We start from the raw sequence: 26,016 nt of genomic DNA, 5'->3' as shown, positions 1-26,016 counted from the left end.
CATGAAACAGTGATTACCGTTTTCTAATTTATTAAAAACTATTATTTCTATCAAACTTTATTACTTTTTCACCAATTATTACAACTCTTTTTTAATAATATCAAAATCACGCAAACTCCCCTGAATCTTACTATACTTACAATCGCTAGATTAGTAGATTTCATTTCATTACACCAACTCACTCCACGTATTTTCATGCTAAAATATTTTGCTCATGTATAGTTTTATACATTGATTCCATGATTTTTGTCGACAAGATTTTTTCGCCATAGCATGATCAACTAAAAAACATAAATACAATAGCAAGATCTAACTATTATCGAAACATCTACAAGACAACAAAAACCCAAACATACTTTATTATTCTTTTATCGATTTACTCCAACCTTAAAACAAACCTCATCTTCCAAACTCAGATAAAGTCAAACCCCAAAGTAGACAAAAGTCAAACATGAGATTGATGTAACATGCTTTAACCAACTGGACATATAGCCTCCAAACTTCTTCCTAAGCATTCAATTATATCAGTTGTGAGAGTTGATCTCTTTTTATCTTCAAAAGCAACTGATGCAGCCTTTCTCATTAAAGTGGACCCCGCAATACATCCCAACATTGTTGGGTTTGCATCGAATTTTCCTTTACTCATAAGCTCCCGGGCCCACGCTACATACACTGCAACACTGATCAACAATGAAAATAGTATTTCAATATTTCATAATAAATACTTATAACAATTATTATTATTATTTTAAAATAATATTTTGAAATAAGGAAATTACCTTCCAGAGAGTATATCACCTTGTCCACCACAGCGTCGAGGGGAGCCATATATGCTTACTGATCTGACTGCATCAGACACAATTAATTAATATATTATTTTTTAAACAGTTAAAAGAAAATATATAAATGGATAAATAGATTAAATGAATTATAAAATAAGTACCTGCTTCACCATCACTAATGTAATCAGATTGCCCTTTACGAAGAATAGTCACGCCACCGATACTGCCAAAAGGATGGTGAGTAAAATGACCATTTTACCCTTGTGTTTAAGATAAGAAATTACCTTTTGGCAAGAGAGAGTAACTGTCGGGGCCCATCTTGATCATTTACTTCACAGTTTAAAACTTTGTTAACAAGACGTTTATACTCGTTTACATTTGGAGTCAAAACAGCTAAAGGATACCCTTTGACTAAGTCAACACAATTTGTCACAAGAAATAGACCATCCTATATATATAATATCATCCACAAAAATCAAATCAAAATAAATAAATAAATATCTGAACAAGTATTTTTTTTGGTTGGAATGGAATGGAATAATAAAGGAATGGAATGAGTCATTACATTCCGTAAGTAAAATGTATAGTTTTTTAACTTTTGACTCTATTTTATATATTATTTAATTATAACTACCGAACTTTTTATTTATAAAAATAAAAATTGAATTATATTGTAATTATTCTCATTCAATGATAGAAATATGTGAAAGGTAACAAAATGGAACGAGTCACATTCCTTCAACAAAGTTTCATTCCTTTCCATTCCATTCCATTCCATTATTCCAATGGAATTCACGATTCCATTCCATCACACCAAATAACTACCTCACAATTCTTACCCCATCAATGACCATGGGAACATTGCTTCGCCTAGCATGCCTCATGATATCACTTACACAATCCTTCAAACATATCAAACATTATATCTTAAATCTTAAATCTTAAATAAATAATTTTAAAAAAAAAATTACAAACCAGAAGAAATGGATCTCTTCCGAGCCCTGGACCGATCACAAGGCAGTCAAACCTTTCCATCCACTTGTCAACTTCATCAAGAACTTTTTTTGAGATTGATGTTTTTTCCTCCTCCCTGTTTATAGTATATCTTTAAATAATTAATCACATAAGAAACTTATATATAATATTATAAATTATAAAATTAAATTAACTGACCTTATATTGTAAGATTCCTCTAACAAAGGATGTACAATTAACTCAGGACTATACCCTTTTATTACTGGAGCAGCATCTTTAGTACAAAACACATGTGATAAATCTGCACCCTGAATAAATATTTACAAGAAATAGCAACCTACTTTCATTTATTTGTGTATTATAATTATAATTAGGTAATGTAATAGGAAGAAATAAAAGTGTATAATAAACAAATGAATGTAAGTAAATTGTTATTTCTTACATTTAATCAAGGTTCTAAATGGCGTGAGGCGTGGCGTGGCGGCAAGGTCAAGCCTCAAGCTTAACGAGCCATGACGTTTTTCAAGGCGTGATGTAAGGCGGCGATTTTGTATTAATTTAAAATTATATTACCACATAAATATAAATTTATATTAAATATAACTACTTTTTAGAAGTGTTAGATCAATAACTAGTAACAAAATTTTAACAAAACCACAATACTTGTATCTCCGATTAGAAAAGACATAACAAAGAGCAAAAAACTGTGTCTCAAACGAAAAAACACGCGCCATAACACGCCATAACGCGCCATGGCGCGCCATATCACGCCTTGCCACGCGCCACGCCTAACAGCAACGTTATGAGGCTTTTCGTAACGGCGGAGCCACGCCTCACGCCATGCCAAGGCGCGCCTTTTAGAACACTGCATTTAATATTATTGTCCAAAGTAAGAGAAATGAAGTATGGAGAAAGAGAAACTAACAATTTTGAGAGCTGAAATAGCAGCAAAATATGGGGCACCAGTGTACTCACGACAACCACCTATAACAGCTATTTTGCCTGATTAAATTGAAAAGATTGTCAATATTTAAATAAGAAATATCAAAATGTATGATTTAGCATCTGATGAATTTGAAAATGAAGCTCACCAGCTTGGCCTTTATGCTTAGTTGGATCAAGGGGAGGAGAAATTGACCTCAAAATACTGAGAGCATCAACTTCTAAATGGGGTCCACCAATCATCACAGATTGCATTCTTGTGCCCTTATTTACCAAAAAAAAGGTGTCTTTATTGCAGTAATCGCCTAACAAACACCTGATCAAGTGTTGTTGTCTCCTTATTATACCACCAAATGACTGCTGCATGCATATATATATTCTTTCAACTGCACAAAGAATCAAAAATTGATGAAAGAACACACAAAAATAGACATAGAAATGTAAATTAGGGCTAGAAAAGGGGGAATTAGCAAGAACATGAAGGGGATGAAAGAGGAAAAGTTTACATATGTGAAATTTGGTTATTTACATGCAAAAATTTGGGATAGAGGAGCATCAAATCCAAATGTTTTAGAAAATTTTGAAAATATGGTCTTCGGTGTCAGGTAGCTTTGTGAGCTACTTCCAGCCAACATGTTAGAACAAGATACGTTTGGCAAAGACGAGCAGAAGCAACACATCATGTTCTCACTGTTATGCCAAAACCAAAAAAAGAGAATCTTATGGAAAAACAACGAATTTTCAGGAAGACGACGAGCCCTATAAATTAGATTCGCGAAAACTTGTTTCCACCGTCGTTCTCGTTCCTACGTCGTCATCCTTCGGTCCGAGTCGAGGGTTTAAGGTTAGGGCTTGCGAGAGGGTGTGCGTTTAAGTGGCTTGTCCTCGTGGACAGGTGTTTGGGAACTTAAAAAAAATTGGATAAATCGAATAATTATCAAATATCAGAAGAAATCGGCATCTGATTTCAAGGAAAGAACGGATTTCTCTTACCTGTGGAAGACGGCGGCGGTTGGGGAAATCGGTGGACGGAGGTGCGGCTAGGAAGGAGGAGCCGGAGGTGTGAGGATCGGTCGCTGGAAAAAAGAGAGAAAGAAAAAGAGTTCGTTTTTTTTTTTTTTTTTTTTTTTTAACTTAAATAGTCCTTGTGATATGTTTTTCTTATTCATTGGTCCCTCACAAGTAACAACTATAAAAAGACTATTTTTCTCTTAAGAATTTATTTTTTAATTTATTAATTATTGATTATTATGGTTATTAAACAAAAAAACACCCCATCCCCACCTCTTTCCTCTTACCTTTTTCCCCTTTTCTTGCTACCATTTCATGTTTCATATCTCCGTTTAAATGTGAGCATCTCCTGCACCACCACCCCTTTTCTTGCTACCATTTCATGTTTCATATCTCCGTTTAAATGTGAGCATCTCCTGCACCACCACCACCACCCACCACATCTTCAAATAAAAAGAGATACCTATGGAAAAGCAATTGGATTTAATCATAAATACGAGTTTGAATTGGCGAGAGAGACGTAAACAAACATGGTCAAAAGGGTTTTCTTTTTTCATCGTCAATTGTTTCGTTTTCAATGTGTGTGAAATTATATAAAAAGAATCTATAGAGGGGGAGATCTTCGGTTGTTTTTTAGGATCATTTTAAGGTCCAACAATCATGAAAAATAATATGTAAAATTTAAATAACATCTAGGTAAGCAAATAACTAATAGTAAAACATTGAAAACATGGTATGGAGAACAAGTGTAACATCCAGGATGTTTCTTATTTCGGGATATCGAACCGTAATTAGATCAAGTAAGAGTCTCGGGCTTTAAGGGATGAACTTTAGACCTTATTTAATGTTGATAATGTTGGTTTAAGTGATTTAAGCCCTTGAAATTATGTATTGGAGCCAAGGGGTAAAATGGGAAAAGTGATATTTTGGATTTTTTTTACATGTATTAATGAATTAAGTTATGTATGCTTTGAGTCAAAAGTAATTGGATAAAATTATGGGGCTTGTTAATACTTTCACATGTATATAAATATCAATGAAAGCGGGTTTAGAATGAAGAAGTTATGAAATTTTGAAGCTAAAAATGGAATGTGTGAAATGCATCACCACGACGTGGTGAGCTATGCAGCCCAAGTCCATAAAATTAGGTTTCCCCTCGTATTTAAAGACTCTACCTCTGTGTTTTAGGTCATTTTACAAATGCCATCACATCAAGAGCTCCTAGGAAGCAAACAATAACCTCTTTTTTCACAACTTTGAGCTTTTCTTTTCTCCTCTCATCCATTAATGGTGCTTTTTGGGTAATTTTGGTGTTGTAGCTTGCAAGATTGTCTATGGAGCTTGATCCCTAAAGAAACCAACCTTCATTCACACTTTAGACCTTTGTAAGTTACAAAGTTCCATGCTTTATTGAGTTTTACCTTTGGATCTATGAGTATCTTGTGTTTTGGTTCATCTTGTCATGTTTTGGTCCCAAAACCTTGTGTTCTTGGAGTTTGATGAACTCCAGAACTTCTAAGTGATATATTTAGCTTCTAGACCTTTGTCAATAAAGCAATGGGGTTTGCTTTGAGTTTATGCACAAGTTATAACCTCTTAAATTGGTTTATATTATAACGCTTAGTTTTTCACACTAGGTACACCCTAAACATACACTTTCTCATTTAGGATTTGTAAAACATTTTGGTGTATACTGACACTCTGGAGTACAAGAAGCTATCACCAGGGATTGTACTGGCCACAAGTACAAGATCCGAGTCGGGCGTCACAATTAACTACCTACAAAACAACCGCAAATAACACATTGTAAGCCTCACGACTGAGTGAAGAACAACTACAATAGAATATAACACATAAATTCACACATATATCAAACAACTTGATATCATAGTTAATATTCCACCAGACAAGTGTATTCTTAATATCTCCTTAAGATATCCAACAAATAACTCATTAACTGCTATTGCCTAATAATATTCTAAGGCTCAACTAACCAAGAGCCACTATATCTATACACCTCTAGAGTATACTCTATTTTAGATCAATACACCATCACGTGGTGTGTGTGTGTAACATCCCAAAATTAAAGACCGGAAATTTCATTTTTACATAATAATTATAAAAACTAGAAGTATGAAACATCGGTAGTTTCAACTCATTTCATAATAAAAACCAGTATTTCAAATAACTCGAAACATGTCATAGAAAAGTAATATCAGAGTACAACTCCCAAAGATCTCATAAAGAGGAAATCATAGTGTGATGCGCTGCGATCATGCCGGTTCCTTTCCTTTTGAAGAAGAAATACCTGAAACCAAAACTGAAAACCGTAAGCACGAAGCTTAGCGAGTTCCCCATCATACCGCATACCATATAATAAACATACTGCTTAGCATATTAGGGTACTGGCCTACCCATTCGGTCTCTTTCAATCGATAACCGCCTAGCATATCAGGGTGTTGGCCTACCCCTTCGGTCTCTTTCAACCGGAAAATTCCTAGCATATCTGGGTGTTGGCCTACCCCTTCGGTCTCTTTCAACCGATAACTGCCTAACATATCTCGGTGTTGGCCTCCCCTTCGGTCTATCTGAATGGATACGAGGTTTATTTCACCCCTACCACTACCACATAATAACATACATAAACATACTGTCAGACATATGTGGGTGCTGACCTACCCATTCAATCTTTTTCAACCGGATATTGGGTCTATTTTACCCTTACCACTACCACATACATCATAGGACATAAGCACATAAATCACAAATATTAAGGCATACCAGAAAATTATCACAAAGACAACCATCTCTACTATAAACACCTACTAGTGGGTCATCATTGGTGCCTTAGACCCACTGCTATTGAGAAGGTAACTCACCTCACATTGTTGAAGTCCCGAGGATAAAACTAGGAATGGCAACGGGGCGGGTTCAGGGTGGGGCAGTGTATCCCATCCCTGAACCCGATATCTAAATTTGTCCCCGACCCCGACTTCATACCTGACGGGTTTCTTATCGGGGCGCCCCGTTGGGGCTGAAAATTTCCCCGAACCCGACCCTAAACCCGATAAAGACCCAAAACCCCGACCCAAAACCCGAAATTTATGCCAAAAAAATTAAAATTGTTTGGAAAACTCCAATATAGTGAAAAATTAAAAACTTACACAAGCTCACAACACCAAATTAGACCATAACATCATACAATCAAATAAGAAAAACTAAATTCCTCAAAATATTACATTACATTTAAAACAAACTCATAATCAAACATAACCATCCAAACTTGTTCCACAACCATTAAAGTGTAAGGTTTCTTCAAGGGTGTCCCTCCTTTACAGATAAAAAAAACACTCCATCATGCTCTCCTAGAACTGACCACGTTTTCCTACCCAACTCAAAAAGGGAAGAATAAAGTAAGCACATCTAAAGGTTGTAGAGAAAACATAAGGAAATATATGTGCTAATACAATATGACAAGCTTTATGTGCCATGAACCTCTTCTTTTCAACAGATATATATCACATATTATGAAATGATTAATGACTATATTACCACCAATTCAAAGATGTAAATTCTTACTCTTTCTTCACATTTATGATGTTCTTCCTCAATTAGGAGCACACCCATTCCCTGCACATTAAAAAAACTCAACCACGATAATACTATACAGAGGAAAGAGAGCTTTAGTCTAGATTTAATAGTTAACACTTGATTTAATCAAAAATCAAAAATCAAAAATCATAATGAGAAATCAATTCAAAGGTGGACATTATCTCATTATCACATTATAATCATATAGTATGTTGTAAATTTCATTCAAATCTTTGGATCTATTCGTTTGATTCGTTATATACTAGTTACTTCTGAATCCTACCTTATGAGTTCTGATTTTTAGTGTGCTATTCATTGTAACTTAACTTGATTTGATCGAGCAGTTATCCACACTTATTATCAATCTAGATGATTGAATTTCTTATCAATATTCATTTAACATACTTCTAGATTTATTGTCAATAAATCAAATTGTCATAATAATTTGTGGTTCAGTATGCAGAACATTCTTTTCCTCTTTTTTTTTCCTATCTCTACTAACATTAATCAGATTAAAAAATCAATTCAACAATTTCGAAATTAGATTCAACAGTAAAAAAAAAAATACTTAACAAGTCACAACTCACAAGGTCTGAACATGTCCCAACTCACAACTCATAAGGTCAGACGTGCTTCGAAATTAGATTTATGTGTATTTCAATAGGTAAACCTATATGTTCAATAAATGTACTTCCAATGGAATAAGCAAAAAATACTTAATCTTACCTGCTTGCTATTGCTGGTGCGAGCCTGCCACAAAGGAAAAGGAACAAGGAACCGAGCGAAAGGTTAAATTATGTGTTCAGTTGTTGAACGAGGAACCAAGGCTAAACCACAAGCATAAAGAGCATAAGGGGTTACCAGTTGTCGCTGACCAGAAGATTGGTGCGCCGGAGTTGAAGTCGGTGTTCAGTTGTTCACGAGATCGCCAATGGAGTGTCATCTCTAATTCTCATCTCTCTAATCTCTATGCGACTTAAACATATGAAGATTGAAGTCCGAAGAACTGAGAATGTAATTTCAATTTGGGTCGTTGGCCTTTGGTAGTGTCTTGTCGGCTGGAGCTGGAGTAGATCAATAAAAATATAGAGCGAACCCTAGCCCCTTTTTTAGGGTTAATTCTTTAACCGACTCTGCGCAGTCTGCAGCCTACTGCGTACCTGCTGGATCAACTCTGTCGTCTTGAGCACCACTTCGATGCTCCCAATGACACGCTGACCGACCTCACCCCAACAAATCGGGGTCCTACACTTCCTCCCATAGAGCATCTCGAAGGGAGGACGGTCAATACTCGCATGGTAACTGCTGTTATACGAAAATTCCGCTAACGGAAGATACGTATCCCAACTGCCACCGAAATCCAGGACACATGCACGGAGCATGTCCTCAAGGGTCTGAATCGTCCTCTCGCTTTGTCCGTTCGTCTGAGGGTGGAAAGCGTTGCTGAAATGGAGACGATTACCCATCTCGTCATGAAACCGCTTCCAAAATCTGGAAGTAAAACAGACATCTCGGTCTGACACCACTGAAACAGGCACCCCATGCCGTGCCACCACCTCTCGTACATAAATATCGGCTAGCTTTTCAGCCGATATGCTCTCCTGAATCAGTATAAAATGAGCACTCTTCGTCAACCGATCCACTATAACCCAAATCGCGTCCACTCCTCGTGCGGTTCTGGGAAGCTTAGTGATGAAATCCATGGTGATATCCTCCCATTTCCACACAGGAATGTCTAACGGCTGCATCTTGCCGTGAGGTCTCTGGTGCTCCGCCTTAACCTTCCTGCAGGCCAGGCATCTTTCCAAATACCAGGCCACATCCCGCTTCATGCAGGTCCACCAATAATCGGGTCTAAGATCTCTATACATCTTTGTTGCCCCTGGATGGATGGAGAATCGAGACTTATGAGCCTCGTCCATCAGCACTTGACGTACTCCGCCCCAGTACGGTACCCAGACCCTCACATGAAGGGCCAACAATCCTCGACTATCATAGACAAAGGAAGCTACTCGGCCTACGATCCTCTCACACTTCTGCCTCTCCTCCTCGAGGCCCTCGGCCTGCGCCTCTTTAATTTGCTCCAGCAATGGAGTAATCACTGTCATCCTCAAACAAATATCTCTGATCGAGGCTGCTGCTGCCTTGCGGCTCAGGGCGTCGGCCACTACGTTGGCCTTCCCTGGGTGATAAAGGATCGCACAGTCGTAATCCTTCAACACATCTAACCATCGCCTCTGCCTCATGTTCAAATTCGGCTGGTCCATGAGGTACCTCAAGCTCTTATGATCTGTGTAAATGGTACAACGGACCCCATAGAGGTAATGTCTCCAAATCTTGAGGGCAAACACCACTGCCCCCAACTCTAAATCATGCGTAGGATAATTAGCCTCGTGAGGCTTCAGTTGTCTCGAGGCGTAAGCTATCACACGGCCTCGCTACATCAACATTGCTCCCATACCTGCGATCGAAGCATCATAGTAGACTACAAAATCCTCTACTCCCTCTGGCAGGGTAAGAATCGGTGCCTCGCACAATTTCCGCCTGAGGGTCTCGAATGCTGCTTGCTGCTCAGGCCCCCAGCAAAACACCACCGACTTCTTAGTCAGTCGGGTGAGCGGTACAACTATCTTGGAGAAATCCTGGATGAATCTCCTGTAGTACCCTGCTAAACCTAGGAAGCTCCTAATCTCAGATGGAGATCTCGGGACTTCCCACTGCATCACGGCCTCTATCTTGGCCGGATCTACCAAAATACCCTTCTGGTTGACGAGATGTCCAAGGAACTGCACCTCGCGCAACCAGAACTCGCACTTGGAGAACTTTGCAGAAAATCTCTCCCTCCTCAAAATCTCTAGCACCTCTCTCAGGTACTCCTCGTGCTGCACACGCGGTTCATGAGATCCATGAACGCAGCTAGAGCGTTGGTGAGCCCAAACGGCATCACCACGAACTCATAATGACCATACCGGGTCCTGAAAGCAGTCTTCTGCACATCATCACCTCTGACTTACATCTGATGATACCCGGAGCGTAAATTGATTTTGGAAAACCAAGACGCTCCCTGCAGCTGATCAAACAAATTATCTATCCTCGGAAGTGGGTAACGGTTCTTCACCGTTACCTTATTCAGCTCCTGGTAATCTATACACATACAGTGCGACCCGTCCGTTTTCTTCACAAATAAAATCGGTGCACCCCAAGGCGAACTGCTCGGCCTGATAAAACCCTTGTCTAGCAGCTCTTGCAGCTGCGTAGATAACTCCTGCATCTCTGGGGGAGCCAACCGATGCGGTGCCTTGGCTATCGGAGCCGCACCAGGGATCAGGTCAATCCTAAACTCGACCTGCCTCTCGGGAGGTATTCCAGGCAAGTCCTCTGGAAATACATCCGGGTAGTCTCGCACTACCGGAACATCATCAACCGCCATCCTGCCCTTCTCCTGAGCATCTATAACATAGGCAACATAACCGACGTAACCCTGCTGGAAATAGCGCCTCGCCCTCGCCGCTAAACACAAACTTGGTCCACATTGTGGTCTCTCGCACTAAATCACTAACTCTCCCCTACTGGGAGTGCGAACCCTCACCAACTGCAGCTCACAATCTATCACCGCCCCATTGGCGTTCAGCCAATCCATGCCCACTATGACTTTATTCCCTCGCAGAGGAATAGGGACCAAGTCCACCGGAAACTGCTCATCGAACAACTGTAGAGAACATCCTCTTTGTACTCTTGCCACCCTAACGGTCCTGACGGCTGCTATCTCAACCTCAAGTGGACAATCTAGCTCCCCCGGAGCTCTACTAAATCTCTTGCTAAGCGCAAGTGAAACAAACGATCGGGTAGCCCCCGAATCGAACAATATTGTAGCTGATATGTCGTTCACTGAGAACGACCCTATACAAAACATATAACCATAAGAAACAATCAATAATAAATGCAGAGGTAAGGAGAAAAATGCATACCCATCACCACGTCAGGAGTCGCTCGCGCCTCCTTTGCTGTCAGCTGAAAAGCCCTACTCTTCGCCACTGGCGTCTCAGCTCGGCCCTGACGGCCATCTGTAATCCTCAAAGTAGCAGGAGCAGGTGCTGACACCTTTCCTGCAGCAGCTAAACTCGGACACTGGGACTTTTTATGTCCCCTCTGATTGCAATGGAAGCAAATCAAATCTGATGCCACAACGGCGGTAGTAGTGGCTGTACAATATCTGCTCATATGCCCAGTCCGACCGCACTTGTAGCAGCCGGCACTCCCTGCCTTGCACGCCCCATCATGCAATCTCCCACACTTGCCACACTGAGCGTGGCTCTGCTGACTCCTAGCTCTGTGATACGAACCCTTGGGCTTTTTGCCTGCACTCCCTGTACCTGGACCCGCCTCCGGCTTCCTCTTTCTTTCCATCTCAAGGTCAATCTCTCTCTCTCTCTCTCTCTCTCTCTCTCTCTCTCGCCCTAGCAATCATGTCATCCAGCATTTTACAGCTGGACCGGCTCACAAACTGGCGGATATCACTCCGCAGCATCTCATGATAATGAGCCTTCTTCATTTCCTCATTAGCCGCGTACTGAGGAACAAGAGCCCTCTCCCTGAACTTGGCGGTAATCTCCGCCACTGTCTCTGTAGTCTGGTTAAGATCCTGAAACTCTCTGGCTAACTGCTGCACCTCAATGACCGGTGCGAACTCAGCTCTGAACCTGGTAGTAAAATCAGTCCAGGTCATAGCATCCAAAGTTGTGTCATCTCCAATGGCATGACCAACCTCCTCCCACCAATCCCGTGCCCTGTCCTTCAGAAGACAGGACACCAATCTGACCTTGTCCTCCTCGGGACATCTACTAGTGCGGAAAGCGTTGGCCACATCTGCCAACTATCTGGTACTCGCTATGGGGTCCCGCGCCCCGTGATAATCCGGAGCTCCGCATGCCCAGATTTCCTTAAAAGAAAGCGTGTGCGACCCCATCATGGCCACCACCTCAGCATGGAAGGTGCTCAACCTCTCGTCCATCAACTCTAAGATACCCTCCTTGATCGAACCGAAGATCACAGGAGTCTGCTCAAGTATGGTGTGAGTAATCTCTGAAGAGAGAAACTCCCTAGTCTGCTCATCCAATTACCCGGCCTCCAGGCCTGGTCCTGATCCCCCTCCGGCACCTGAACTGCCGACTGCTGGTCTAGGGCGTAATACCACCATTCTGAAATACAACATAATAAACGTCAGGAACACTGATATATCTTGAGGAATCACTACTACCACAATTTTCCTGGTCTCATCTCAGCTTTCCTCGATTCGAGTACGGATCCTCTGCTTTCAGTAGTACGGGCCCATACTACCTTCCACATCTATCTGTACTTTTCTCAAGTATTGCCTTGACTCCACCAAGTCACTATTACTGCTAACAATCTCTACTACTCCCATCCTAGGCTTGCCCTAGGGAAATCGCTGACTCTACCCGATCCAGTCCTCAACTACTAAAAGCCTCCTTGTAATGCCAATTAGCCATCACCTACCATCACATGCGGTGAGGCTCAGATAATCCTTCGAGTAAAAGACTCGTCCCTACAACGGTGAGGCTCAAACAAGAGCTGAGCAATAGGTCCAAATCTAGCTCTCTGAGATTATTCAACCCTATTCACATGTGACGTGACCTATTCACCTAATGGCTAACTCCCATCACTCAGAGTCCCACAAAGCACAAAGCAAGCAGCATTCAGACACAGGAGACTACTCAAACAATTCTATCCTCTTAACAAGAAACTGTACTAGCATACAATGCTAAGCTCATACTATCAGGCATAACCTAAACAGGCTATCGTTCTGCTGTATACTCAAAACTAGCATGCAAATTCTCGTAAAGCTGAAACACATATAGCAGGCACATAAGGCATCCTCCTAGATCCTTAGTCCTATTCTAGCATGCTGTTCTAGTGAAACTGAAATAGATAATCATAATATAACTTGTATGGTAATTTGGGAGTACTTACTTGAGCTCGGCTGATCGCATGCACCACACCCTTTCCTTTTATAAAAACTCTTCTTCTTTCTAAGTTCTTTTTCAAAATCCTTTTCAAAAACATTTTTCTTTTGAAAATCTTCACCGTTTCCTTAGTTTGAGTTCAAACACACTCGGAAGTGTATCCGAATCCCTCAAACCAAGGCTCTGATACCAACTTGTAACATCCCAAAATACGACCCAAAATTTTTTGTTTGATAATTGCTAAATACATCATGTCAATATCATAAAATAAAACTCATATGTCAATATCTCAGAACCATAGCAAAGTATCACGAGAAAACTGTATCAAATCACATCTATGAAAAGCTAAAACAACTCCCATGACAAACTGAACCTGTGGTGTGTGCGATGCCATCAACCCGAGCTCTTCCCTTTACTTGCGGAAGTACCTGAAACCAAAACTGAAACTGTAAGCACAAAGCTTAGTGAGCTCCCCCAAACTACCACATACCATACAATAACATATAACACATACTGGGCCTTGCCCACTGCATCGGACCGAAGTGAGGAACTTCATCAGACCGAAGTCCGGAACTAACAAGGGCCTTGCCCTCTGCATCAGACCGAAGTCCGGGACTAACTGCATCGGAACGAAGTCTGGAACTGACTAGGACCTTGTCCCCTGCATCGGACCGAAGTTCGGAACTAACTGCATCGGACCGAAGTCCGGAAACTATCTGAGCATAACATAGCATAACATAAACATATCAACTAGCATGAACACATAAATTGCATATTGCATCGGGTCGTAGCCCGGAACACATAACACATAAACACTGTTTGAGCCATGAAGGCATCAAACATTCTAACTACTGCATCAGACCGAGGTCCGGAAACTACTACTAATTAAACGGGCCGGTATTGTGGCTTTAGACCCATTCCTACTGGAAGGAAACTCACCTCGTGATGCTGACTGCTGAACTCCTGAATGAGAAATCCCTGACTGCTGCTCTGGCTACTTCCCAGCTATCATGGGAAATAAAATACTAAATCAGAATGGGGATTCCTCTGTGGGTAAAATGACCATTTTACCCCTACTATGGTGTGGGACACAAACATGGCCCAAATCCTTGATTCCTTCTAAGTCCATCTATGGCCCCACTATAGGCCCACTAATGGCCCAATTTGCTATATTGGGCCTAGAACCCTTTTATTGGGCCTTACTCAAGCCTAATACTAAATCCTTGGTCCTTAGCAACTGAATTCTGATGGGCCATAAAGGCCCAAGGACCCTAAGCCTGAAACCCAGCCCACACCGAGGCCCAACACTCGAAGCCCAAACTGGCAGCATACGCGGGGCATACACCAAGGTACGCTGAGCGTACCGGCTGCTGGCTTGTACGCGGCGCGTACCTCCTTGTACGCCCAACGTACAACTCTGTTAAGCCAACATCTCATTAAGCGCTTAATAATCTGATCCAGAAGCTACAAATCCAGATCCTATGCTTATTCCATGACTTAAGCCATAAAGTTGCTTACTTGATGGCTTACAAGTCTCATAAAGGCTCAAACTTCCACAAATAACATTCTACTTCCATAAAACTAACCAGATCTCATGCATGGTACCATATAAGCCACAAAGATCGAAACTTTACTGCTATGGGGACTCTTGAGCTTCAAGGATAGCAATCCCAAGCTCCAAAAACGAAGTTGCAAGATAAAGGTCCTTCCTTTGGACCTAAAAGGTCCAAACTTCCAAAAACTCCTAGATCTAAACTTACAAGAGGAAAGTTGGAAGCTTTATACCTCTTTTGAATGCCAAATGAAGGAATGATCCCAGATCTATGAGCTCAAGGTGCTCAAGTTCTTCTTCTTCCACTTCTCTTCTTCTCCTTCTTCACAAAAATAAGCTCAAAGATCAAACACACACAAACAAGGAGCAAAGGGGACGAACTAGGGTTTCTCTGGAGTGAATGATAAGTGAGGAGGCCAAATGGGAGGCTATAATGGGGTTTAAATACGCCTCAACCCCTAAAATTAGGGTTTGCCACCTGGTCACGTACACTGGGCGTACCCTAAGGTACGCTGCGCGTACGCTCAGCCTCCCCGCGTTTCATTTAAGCAGTACGCCTAGCGTACAAGGGGGTTACGCCCCGCGTACGGCTTATGGGATTCTTACACTTCGGCCCAAATAGAGGTCCACTCACAATAACAATACAATTATAGCCCAAAATAAACTGAAGAATTAAATAAATTTATACCTCGGAAACGATCGTTACAATATGGCCCAATTGTCCAAGTTGGGCCCAAACATCTACATGGTCTTACTAGGGCTGGTCCATTGGACCATGTTGCCTTGGGCGAGTCTAATAATAATGCCCATTTGTTCATGTCACCCAACACACAACACACATATTACAAAATTTTATAAAACAAAAGTGCTGTAAATTTCATCAATTAACTAAAACTCAAATTAATACGTGTAAAAAGTTAGCAAAAATCACCTAAATAATTTGTAAACTTGTTGAAGCAATTACATGAATTACTATATGATTGTTAACAATAAAAAAACAAACTACAATACTCAAGATTGCTAATTTATTGTTAATATAAGCACCGACCCACAAATACGAAGGATGAACAACATCATTGGTTATGGGTTCAAATTGAATCTGCCATCCAGTCTTGCTTCAGGTTTTAACTAAATTAGCTTCAGTTACTGAATTTAAAATCAAATCCATGTACATAGTTTATTAAATATGAACATTGTATAAAGAGGCAGTAAATATGACTAATTAACTATATTTGGTCCTCATATTCTTTGGGGTACTATTTTACTTCTTTGGTTATCAACTTCATGTTTCCTGTTAGCAACATTTTCCTTCCTCGAGAGTTCATTCTCGTGCTTCTTTGCTAAAGACCATTCTTTATTCTCTTTTGTTTCTTCAAAAGAGATTCATGACCAAGTGTCTTGCATTGTTTACTTCAACCATTTCTTCACACTACAATAAGCTTATAAATTTATAGGAAGTGTGTTTACTTACATTGCTTCATCAAAAACATTAATATACTAAATATGTAAATTAAAAAAAATTCATAATTTTGGAAAGGTTTCACAAAAGTTCAGACCATACTATTTCAAGTCATAGAAAACAATATGTGGAAGAAAACTAACAATAAGAATTCATTTAAAAGGAATCTAATTAGATTACTAGAGTTAGGAATAGAAAAACTTACTACTTGGCTGTTGGAACTCGAGAAAGGGAATAAATTACTTAGTTGTTGGCTGCTTGAACTCCAAAAGGACATAAATCGCTCAAAAAGCATTCAATAAAAACAAATCTAATAAGAATTAGGGGAATATGGGATTATGAAGTTCAATACGTAGCACATAAAGAAATTTGAAATACTAGAAAAAGCTTATTGGATTAGGATTTAGGACCTTAGGGGGACGAATTCATTCAATCATGGTATGTCGGTATCGCACCTTTGAATCTTGTGACATCCCCATTTTCACGGCCAAAAAGACCGATTTTGTTTATGCTTTATAAAAATCAGAGTACCTCTTTTAATAAAAATATTGCGGAATTTGTTACCAGTAAAACATGATAAATACGTTATCAAGGCATTTCCGAAGAAAAGTATTTTTATTCATTTTAAAACATTTGGGATGTCATCGTCAATACAGAAACATAATCATAAACAGAACTTACATTTATTATCACTAGTGATTTATATCTCCTTAATCTCTTAGTGTAATGTGACTTCATATCAGCACGTGTGATATAAATAAACTTAGTGGGTCAGGTTGAGAAACATGGTGAGTACATAGGGTTTTCAACCCACAATAATATAATTATTATGTTTAATCATCAAACAGTTAACTCAATTACCCATCCCCATCATTTTCTTTACTCTTAAGGATCTACCCTAAGAATCAACGATTCCTCGTTCATTTATTCCTAAGGATTATCCTAAGGAATAGGTACGAAGTCCATCATTACTAAGGTTTATAGATTACAACTGGTGAACACGTAGTCCAAAACATCTGGTAAACACTTAGTTCAAAAATAACTGGTGAACACACTTAGTTCAAAATACCTAGCGAACACACTCAGTTCAAAATACCTAGTGAACACACTCAGTTCAAAAATACATAGTGAACACACTCAGTTCAAAAATACCTAGTGAACACACTCAGTTCAAAAATACTTAATGAGCACCTAGTTCAAAAACACCTATAGGTTACGAGCCTGCTAGTGTTCCACTGGATTGTCTAGTATAGTCTGTGGTCGACATCTATACTCCACTAGATGACTGGATCACTGTCAACATTGATGTCTTTCATCGTGTTATCACACAGCAACTATTTCATCTACCCATGTTTTACTCAACACATTTTGTAGATATAAAATACATATACAATTTAAATCATTTAAAACATGTATAAAAATCTTTCACCCAGCATAGACAACAAGTATTCAGACAATATGCACACATAACACGTAATTTATATTAAAATACTTCATATCTATGTGTAAGATGAGGGACTATTCACTCACCTGATAAGGTGGTGACTCAGCACTTGGAAAGCACTTCGTTATTGTTAAAACAATTTCCCTCGAACAAAACCTAATATCATTACCACTAGAGAGTCTAATATTCACCGAGACTAATTAATAGTCTAGCTATTACTACTATTATATAAGCGTTAAAAAAATACTTATATAATCCATAATAATAGCCCAAGTACTTATTATAAGTTCCTAATAACATTACTATATTAGAACATAAGCTATACTAAAGATAGGTTAGGCGTAGCTCACTTACAGCGGGTTTTCTCGAAAACCAGGCTTCGCTGGAGCAGTGTTTCCAAGCCAAAAGGCGCTTCTTCTCGGGGCCGTCGGGCACTCCGGGGCTTCCACCTCGTGCTAGGGGGGGTTCCCTAGGCTTTTCGGGGGTTTCGGGGCTTAGAGAGAGAGAGTATAAAGAGAGGAATGAAGGGTTAAGGTGTGGAGAATGAAGGAGAGGGGCATCTCTATTTATAGGAGGTTGAAGAGAATCCCATGTCGTGGCCATTTGATGCCCACGTCGTGGCCAGCTGGGTACAGCCAGGCACAGCCTGGTGCTGACACGTGGCATTGCACACAGGGTGGAAATCATCCGATTTTCAAAAATTCATAACTTTTACATACAAACTCCATTTTCAACGTTCTTTATATCCACGCGTAGGTAAAAACAAGATCTACAACTTTCATTTAGACTCCATCGGCTAATTCTTGACCGATCTTAAATTTAACAGTAAGAGGAGTTTAGGTTGTTTAAATGACCGCGAAGAATTTGTAACTCCTTCACACGGACTCCGTTTTCGTCTGTCTTTTTACCGTTGAGTTCCTATTAATGAGATATTCAACTCTCATTTAGGTAACGTAAGCCGAAACCGCTTGAACTAAAATTCGAGTTTCGGGTCGTGCACTGCTAGGCCAAATTTTAGAAAAATCATAACTTCCTCATATGAAGTCAGATTTGGGCGTTCTTTTTATGGATGCTCTCAGGTTAACATATTCTACGACTTTCATTTAGGTCACTAAGGCTAAAAGTCACTCAATCGTAAATTCACTATTTACGTCTTCCCGATGTCGTGCCGGTTTTGCCGAAAAACTTCGACGGGTCATAACTTCTTCGTTATAACTCGGATTTCGGCGTTCTTTATATGTACAGAACCCTTGAGACATATTCTACAACTTGGTTAAGATTATTTATTCTAAATAATCTTTTGTCAAAAAGTCATTTTCGACCCCTATTATTTCTAAATTGACTAGCCCGGATCTACGGACGTTACAAATCTTCACTCCAAGTCTTTAACACAACATCATAACAAATTAAGAGCAATAGAAAGAAAGAAGAAGAATATACGATTTAGAAATAAAGAAAGAAGAATATGATAAAAGTGATCGAGAGAGAGGGCAAGAGAAGCGCTGAAGCAGTGAAGCGGATGAGACAGTAGGCGATTGATGCAACTATGGAGGACTAAATCTTAATTTTAAATTATAATCGTCCATCTCGATTCTCTAGAAGGGATACCTCGTCTTCTTCATCTTCAATTATTAGGCGATCGAAGAGTCACCATTCACTATGCGAAATTGATTGTAGTTGCCGCTAATTAGGTCTCTAAGAAGCAAGAATCGACTGCCCTTAACGTTTAGACGGGAATGGATCTTTACCAGACTACTAGCTTTCTTAATATGGCCCAAATATAAAATACTACCTATAAGAGGCTTCGAAAAACTGATGCCCCACTAGAAATTGTTGCCCTGGGCCGTGGCCCAGCTCGCCCTGGGCTTGGGCCGACACTGGGTCTTACCCTAAGGCCCAACAATTTATCCTAGTCCCAACACTTGACATTCCGATGGTTCAATATCTCATAATCATCAAGGCCCAATTATGGCCCATCTATGGCCTAATTTTCCAAATTGGGCACAAGCCTTGCTTATGGGCCTTATCCTAAAGCCCAATAATTTCCTTAGTCCATAAACCTATTCCCACTTGGCCCACTTGGCCCATAGCAACTTAGCCCAAGAAATGACCCTACAAGAACCCAACCTAATTAGGGTTTTTCACATAAAATGATGATTAAGGTTAAGTGTTCTCGCTCAACCCATTAAGGACTTAATCCATTAGTCCATCACTCTATTAGGTCAAACATACAATGTAGTCGGGATTAATTCATAATTCCAATCCAATGGTCCAAACATGCGAGTCCCGAAAATTCCAAATTAACACATCCAAAATTAGGGTTTTCTAAAACCTAATTAGGGTTTCCAACCCAATCGCGTTCCACTTAGTCCATTTATTAAGTTTTTAGGTTAATTAATGTTGATTAATTCAGGAACCACCTACTACCACCTCGGGTAGTGGTGGTCAACGGCGGTGGCCACCACCTCACGGTGGTGGTGACAAATTTCCTTGATTATTCTGGCCAAAATACAATTATACATCATAATATCCAAATTATAACACACACAAAATAACTAACACACACACTTAGCCACCCTTGTGGCGGCAGGTGGTGGTTGGAGGTGACAGACACCACCTCACGGTGGTGGTGACGGATATTCTTACAATATTCGACCAAGAAACCAATACACACGACACACACTAATAGCAGAAACATACACACACATGCAACGCCCATAAAAGGAATACAACCACCCACCTCACGGTGGCGTACGACAACGGTAGAAACAAAAACTCTAGCAGCCAGCGTTAGCAGCGACGGACTTATCTGGGACGTAGCACCAACGAATGACGACGAAATAGAAGAAGAAGAGGTGGGCGACTCCCACCGGAAACAGCAGCAATGCCACCGTAGATGGCTTCTTCCGATCGAATGTTGCCATAACGCCGCAAGGCGGTCTTCGTCTTTAACGAAAGTGATTGCAGCGATGGTTGTTCGATGGTGCAAGGAAACGACGAGGCGACGACTGAAGGGCAATCTAACTAGCTAACGGTGGCAACAACACCCATAACTTTGTTTCTCGACGGTATGATGATGGTGGTGGTTGGGTTTGGTGGTTTGGGGCACCAACAACGGTGGTGGCAGCGCCGGCCGGAGGGTGGCGGCTGGAGAGAGTTGAAGTAAGGGTGATGGCTGATGAATACTTCTAGGGTTAGGGTTACATGGCATGGGTGATGGGCTATATGTCCCGTCCCATTTCAAACATCAGTCCATATTGACACTTCCAGTCTCGGCTCCTCCTTTTTTTTTTTCAAATTAAATCCCAATTTAACCAAATAGCCCCTCCTCTACAAAATATTTTCAACTTAAGCCCCTTAGCCTCCAAAATCCTTCAAAATCTTTCAATTTTACCATTCAGCCCCTTAGCCTCCAAAATCCTTCAATTTTAAGTCCATTATTTACCAAACACTCCCTGACTTCTAAAAATCCTTACAAAACCAATCTGGACTTACACTTTTAATCCCCCAAAATCTCAATTATGACATACTCAACCCTTCCTTCTCTAATCATTGCCATCTAAATCTCCATTTTACTTTTTAGCCCTTGATTCCCACAATTTATTACAATTCAAGTCTAAATATTACAATAAAGATCCCAATTTCCAGAAATTATGTCATTTAGGTTCTTATGACTAACACTGGTAACTTATTACAGATTTAGGGCTACTTTTCGTTTATTAATTTTATCCATTTATTTATTTAATAAACGGGATGCTACAACTCTTCCCCACTTAAATTGGATTTCGTTCTCGAAATCACTCCTTTCCATTCCTGACATGCCAAACAAGTTGAGCAACTTGGCCACAACCCTTAGCATACCACAACCTTACCAAGGCAACCAAAACCAACCTTCGCAGGGCTCTACGACACAAAGATGAACGAATTCCTTGCGGAATAAACGCATTTACTGTAACATCCCTAAAATCAAGACCGAAAAATTTTGTTTTTAATTATAATACTTGTGAAATTGTTTGAGTAAAACATTACTGATATCACATCAAACCACAAAACCATAGTTACATGTTTCAAAAACCATCATGTCAAATAGTATAATGTCAGAGTACAATCCTAGGGTTCTCAATGTGGAATCATGTGTGTGTGATGCGCTGCTACCCTGTCGGCTCCTTCCCTTTAGATGAAGAGGTACCTGAAACCAAAACTGAAAACCGTAAGCACAAAACTCAGTGAGTTCCCCCATCATACCACATACCATTCAACATACATACTGCTGGGCAATGTTGGGGTGCCCGACCTACCCATGTCAAGCCATTATGGGGTGCTGACCTACCCATGTCAGACCATTCTGGGGTGCTGACCTACTCATGTCAGGCCATTTTTGGGGTGCCTGCTTACCCTCCGGTCTATCTCACCCGGTCGCGGGGACTATTTCACCCCTTACTACTATCACATAATAACATATCATAATCATGCTGTCAGACATATCTGGGGTGTCCGACCTACCCTTTGGTCCTAACGACCGAATCAGGGGACTATTCCCCTCCTACTACCACTATCACATAGAACATATCATACCAGCACATAGAACACATCAAGTAATAGCAAACCAGACAATTATCACAAATACAATCATCTCAACTGTAATCAACTACTAGTGGGCCAGACTTGGTGCCTTAGACCTACTTCTACTAAAAGGTAACTCACCTCAATTTCGTGTAGTGTCTACACTGTCCTCGATACGGAAATCAACTCTTCTTGACTCCTCGATTCCTACACAACATCCTTTCTAAGTTACCATTTCATACTCTTAACCCCTACCAGGGTCAACTCAAGTCGAAGTCAAAGTCAAGGTCAAAACCTTGGTCAAAGTCAATTTTGGTCAAAGTCAACATCTTGTTGACTAGACTCACCGAGTTGGTCCACCAACTCACCGAGTCCCCACGTCCACAAAATGCTACAATCTTATCCCTACTCATCGAGTCTAGCAAGAGCACGATGAGTTCTCCTTTAACAACCATCAGGACCTTCTTCAACTGACACGCCGAGTTCGTCCTTGAACTTGTCGAGTTCATCTTCATCCGTATGAAGGTATTTAGTTTATGACTCGCCGAGTTCTCCCTGAATTCGTCGAGTCCGTCTTCATGTGTTTGGGACATTGCCTTGAACTCGCCGAGTTAGCTCATACATTGGCCGAGTTCTATGATTTCCAGGTCCCTAATGATCCTAGACAACTGAGTGATCTTCAATCTTATCATCTGGTCCTTTAACATAAAGGATTTGATGGAAAATACGTCCCGACTCGCTGAGTCCTATGAATGACTCGCTGACTCCCTCTTTGTCCTAAACTATATAGTCGATTTTACTTGGTCTAAATGCATCCAAACCATAGATCTGACCTCCTAGGGTCCATATTATACATAAAGTTAGGCACTTGATGTCAATGCATGAGGTTTTTGGCTAAAAAATCCATAAAGGGAGGTTTATATGTTGCATGGGTCTCCCATGGCCATAAAGTTGGCACCTTTATGCCATGGGAACCATCAATGGTTCCAGATCTGAAGTACAACTCCAAATATACACACCAATCCGAGTATAGCTTCACTAAAGCTTAGAAAAAGGTAGAAAATAGCCCCAAATCAAGATCTAAGTAATGAATAGCCAAGGTATTAGCTTTATACCTCAAATATGCAGGAAATGTGGCAAGACTTCTGGATCTACTTGCTCTCTCTTGATCTACCAAGCTCCCTTCTCCTTTTCCAACTTCAAATACACACAAAAGGCACCAAAAAGCTCAAGAACACTCAAATAAGGCTTAGGGTTTCGTGTTAGGGTTTTCTATGGGTTGGGAGGGACGATGGGGGCTGGTTGGGGCAGAATAAGTCGTTTAAATAGGGTGCAAACCCTAAATATTAGGGTTTCATCCAAACAACTTCTACTCGTCGAGTCGGTCTCCTGACTCGTCGAATAGATCATTAAACTTTCCGGTCAATATCGAGTCTACTCAAGGAGTTGGGCCTGCAACTCGCCGAGTCCCAGAGCAAAACATGAACTTACTTGAATTTAAATACGTACCAGGAATCGGGTGTTACATTTACTCAATTTGAAATCTACAGTCTCGAGATGGTCTAATTCCCTGATAGACCATCCATATCGAATCATTATCGTTGAATCCAGTCCACTTATCTCCCAACTAACTATTCAACTTCTGATAACTGGAGGTTCCCACTAGAAAATAGTATCACATACCAAATGTCCCTGCAAAACAATTATACTTGACCGAAGGCGCATATAATCCTTCGAGTAGAAGGTTCACCCCTGCAGCGATTAGATTCAAACGAGAGCTGTGCAACATGGTCAAATCAATTACTCTGAGAGTATTCAATCCAAACTGCAAGTGACTTAGCATTTTTGATCCACAAGCTACTCCACCCATATGAATCCCCTGATCACTACTACTGCTTGTAACATCACGCTGCCTCCTATCTGCTTTCCAAAGGTAACTGAGACCTCCCTGGTCCCCAACTTATGTGGAATACTGAATTCCTGCTTGGTTACTGAGCCAAGAGCAACCTCACAGTCGCCTCATGCGACTTCTGAAGAGAACTTCGGCTATCAAAGTCTGCCCCAACCATATTGCCACTCATGGCTCCATTATTCCTTCTGATCTTTCCGATCATAACAGTCCGAGTACTTGTTACCATTGAATCTAATACGAAAAGTGAACGCTACCAGAATAATTGTAGTCTTACATCATGCCCGGTCTCTAACGACCTGCCGTTTCCTGATCCCAATCATGTTGTGGTCTACCCACAATCTTATGAACTGGCTCACACTAGCCTAATCATCTGAAATAATCGTGAATGCTACAGGTCATCCCGCAGTGTCACAACACTTCCCACATTATCTGACCACTAGTGAATGCTACGACTACCCCTGCAGTCTTACAACACTTTCCATACTATCTGACCGCTTGTGATTGCTACGACTACCCCCGCAGTCTTACAACACTTTCCATACTATCTGGCCACTTGTGAATGCTACAGCTACCCCCACAGTCTTATAACACTTTCACCCTAACACAATTGCAGCCCGATGCCTTACCCCTAATCTATCAATTCGAAACGCATACAGAGTTGAGCATGCACTTGACCGAACGCCCAAACTAAACTCAATTCATGACTGGAACCCCAACCTGATTCCCCAAATTTTGCTATCAAGCACCAAGAAGACACGATTCACATGATAGGAAGCTTTACCGAACTCCCAACTCACACAACCCTCAACCCAAATAGCCACTTGGGCCGTCCTCCTCCTTGAAGGGGATGTGAAATTCATCCTAGTTTCATAACCGCTCCTGCTCCTAAATACCTGAATGATTCTCCCTCACTTTGAATTGGCCAAATTCCCAAAGCACACGAGAATTGAAGGATTCCCAATCCTTCTTACCTTACAACGATCGACCCGATGACAACTAGCGCTTACTAACTAGTGCTCCATCACTAGCCAATCTCAACGATTACCCAACTCCTGGGATCTAGAAGAGTACTCTTGAGACCTTAACCAGTCTGATAATCCAAATCACCTCCCATGATACCATACCAATTCCTTGAGTCCTTATGTTGACGACTAAGAACCATAACTCTTGCAATGTACTAACGAGTCTCTACTCTAATTTGTATCCTCAAGGAATCATTGAACTCTAACCTACTTCAGTCCACGCGAAGGTATGATTCCCTAGACCCACCCAATGATCAAACAACTCACGCAACTTACACCACCATATTCATGCTACAATTCCTTTCCTAGAAATGGTAGTGCCTGGAACTCCAAAGTTCTTCCATATGCAACTGTCGATCATACCCGAACAAATGATAAAACCATTAAACTCTGAATTCACTAGAGAATTATCCCAATAATTCCCGACCACCTCCTCCTGATTTACTTCGACCATTTTGAGGACATGGTGCAACATTCCCTTCTGATCCCAATGACAAGAAATAATAGTAGGATCCTCCTTCCTAAAGGATTGTAGGAATCCACAGGCTTTGGGCTTCAGATGAGCCCCTAACCGCCTTGTGAGAATTCCGGACCGAAAAGCCCCGAGACAACTATCGAGAGCTCCTCAAAATCTCTCCCTTGGATGACTAAAAGACCACAAAGGTCCATTCCAAAACTCTGCGGGTAATCTATGATGAGATGAACTCCCGCGATCGCGCATCGATTGGCCCAGGTCCTGCTTTTGAGCCGGAACCAGAATCAGGATCCCATTCCTGAGGGCT

The 26,016-nt window shown here is 40.8% G+C and overlaps 1 protein-coding gene and 1 long non-coding RNA gene across 2 annotated transcripts; both read right to left on the bottom strand.

The window, feature by feature from the left end:
- Window positions 1-291: 291 nt before the first annotated feature.
- Window positions 292-3,833, bottom strand: LOC145053362 (pfkB-like carbohydrate kinase family protein). Its single transcript, XM_079001402.1, has 10 exons — window positions 3,693-3,833; window positions 2,849-3,085; window positions 2,683-2,759; window positions 1,956-2,065; window positions 1,758-1,872; window positions 1,622-1,684; window positions 1,067-1,230; window positions 944-1,005; window positions 780-846; window positions 292-680 (listed from the first exon to the last, which is right to left on the bottom strand). Exons 2-10 carry the CDS (start codon window positions 3,063-3,065, stop codon window positions 473-475), a joined length of 1,083 nt encoding a protein of 360 aa, XP_078857528.1. The 5' UTR covers window positions 3,066-3,085; window positions 3,693-3,833; the 3' UTR covers window positions 292-472.
- A 3,060-nt stretch (window positions 3,834-6,893) lies between these two features.
- LOC145051362 (uncharacterized) lies at window positions 6,894-7,441 on the bottom strand. Its single transcript, XR_013683571.1, has 2 exons — window positions 7,290-7,441; window positions 6,894-7,095 (listed from the first exon to the last, which is right to left on the bottom strand). It is a non-coding gene; the product is annotated as an uncharacterized LOC145051362 (long non-coding RNA).
- Window positions 7,442-26,016: the final 18,575 nt, after the last annotated feature.

This window comes from Lactuca serriola, chromosome 5, assembly GCF_051521515.1.
Source record: "Lactuca serriola cultivar US96UC23 chromosome 5, Lser_US96UC23_V15, whole genome shotgun sequence".
NCBI lineage: Eukaryota > Viridiplantae > Streptophyta > Magnoliopsida > Asterales > Asteraceae > Lactuca > Lactuca serriola.
Note: the sequence above shows the minus strand (reverse complement) of the source record. Positions and strands in the feature narration are given on the sequence as shown.

Excerpts from the sequence above, each read along its gene's own strand:
- LOC145053362 (XM_079001402.1), bottom strand. The coding sequence starts at position 3,065 with ATGCAGCAGTCATTTGGTGGTATAATAAGGAGACAACAACACTTGATC. Across the intron at positions 1,873-1,955 it reads GAGGAATCTTACAATATAAG|GGAGGAGGAAAAAACATCAA; the intron begins GTCAGTTAATTT and ends TACTATAAACAG. Across the intron at positions 1,006-1,066 it reads TTACTCTCTCTTGCCAAAAG|TATCGGTGGCGTGACTATTC; the intron begins GTAATTTCTTAT and ends TCCTTTTGGCAG.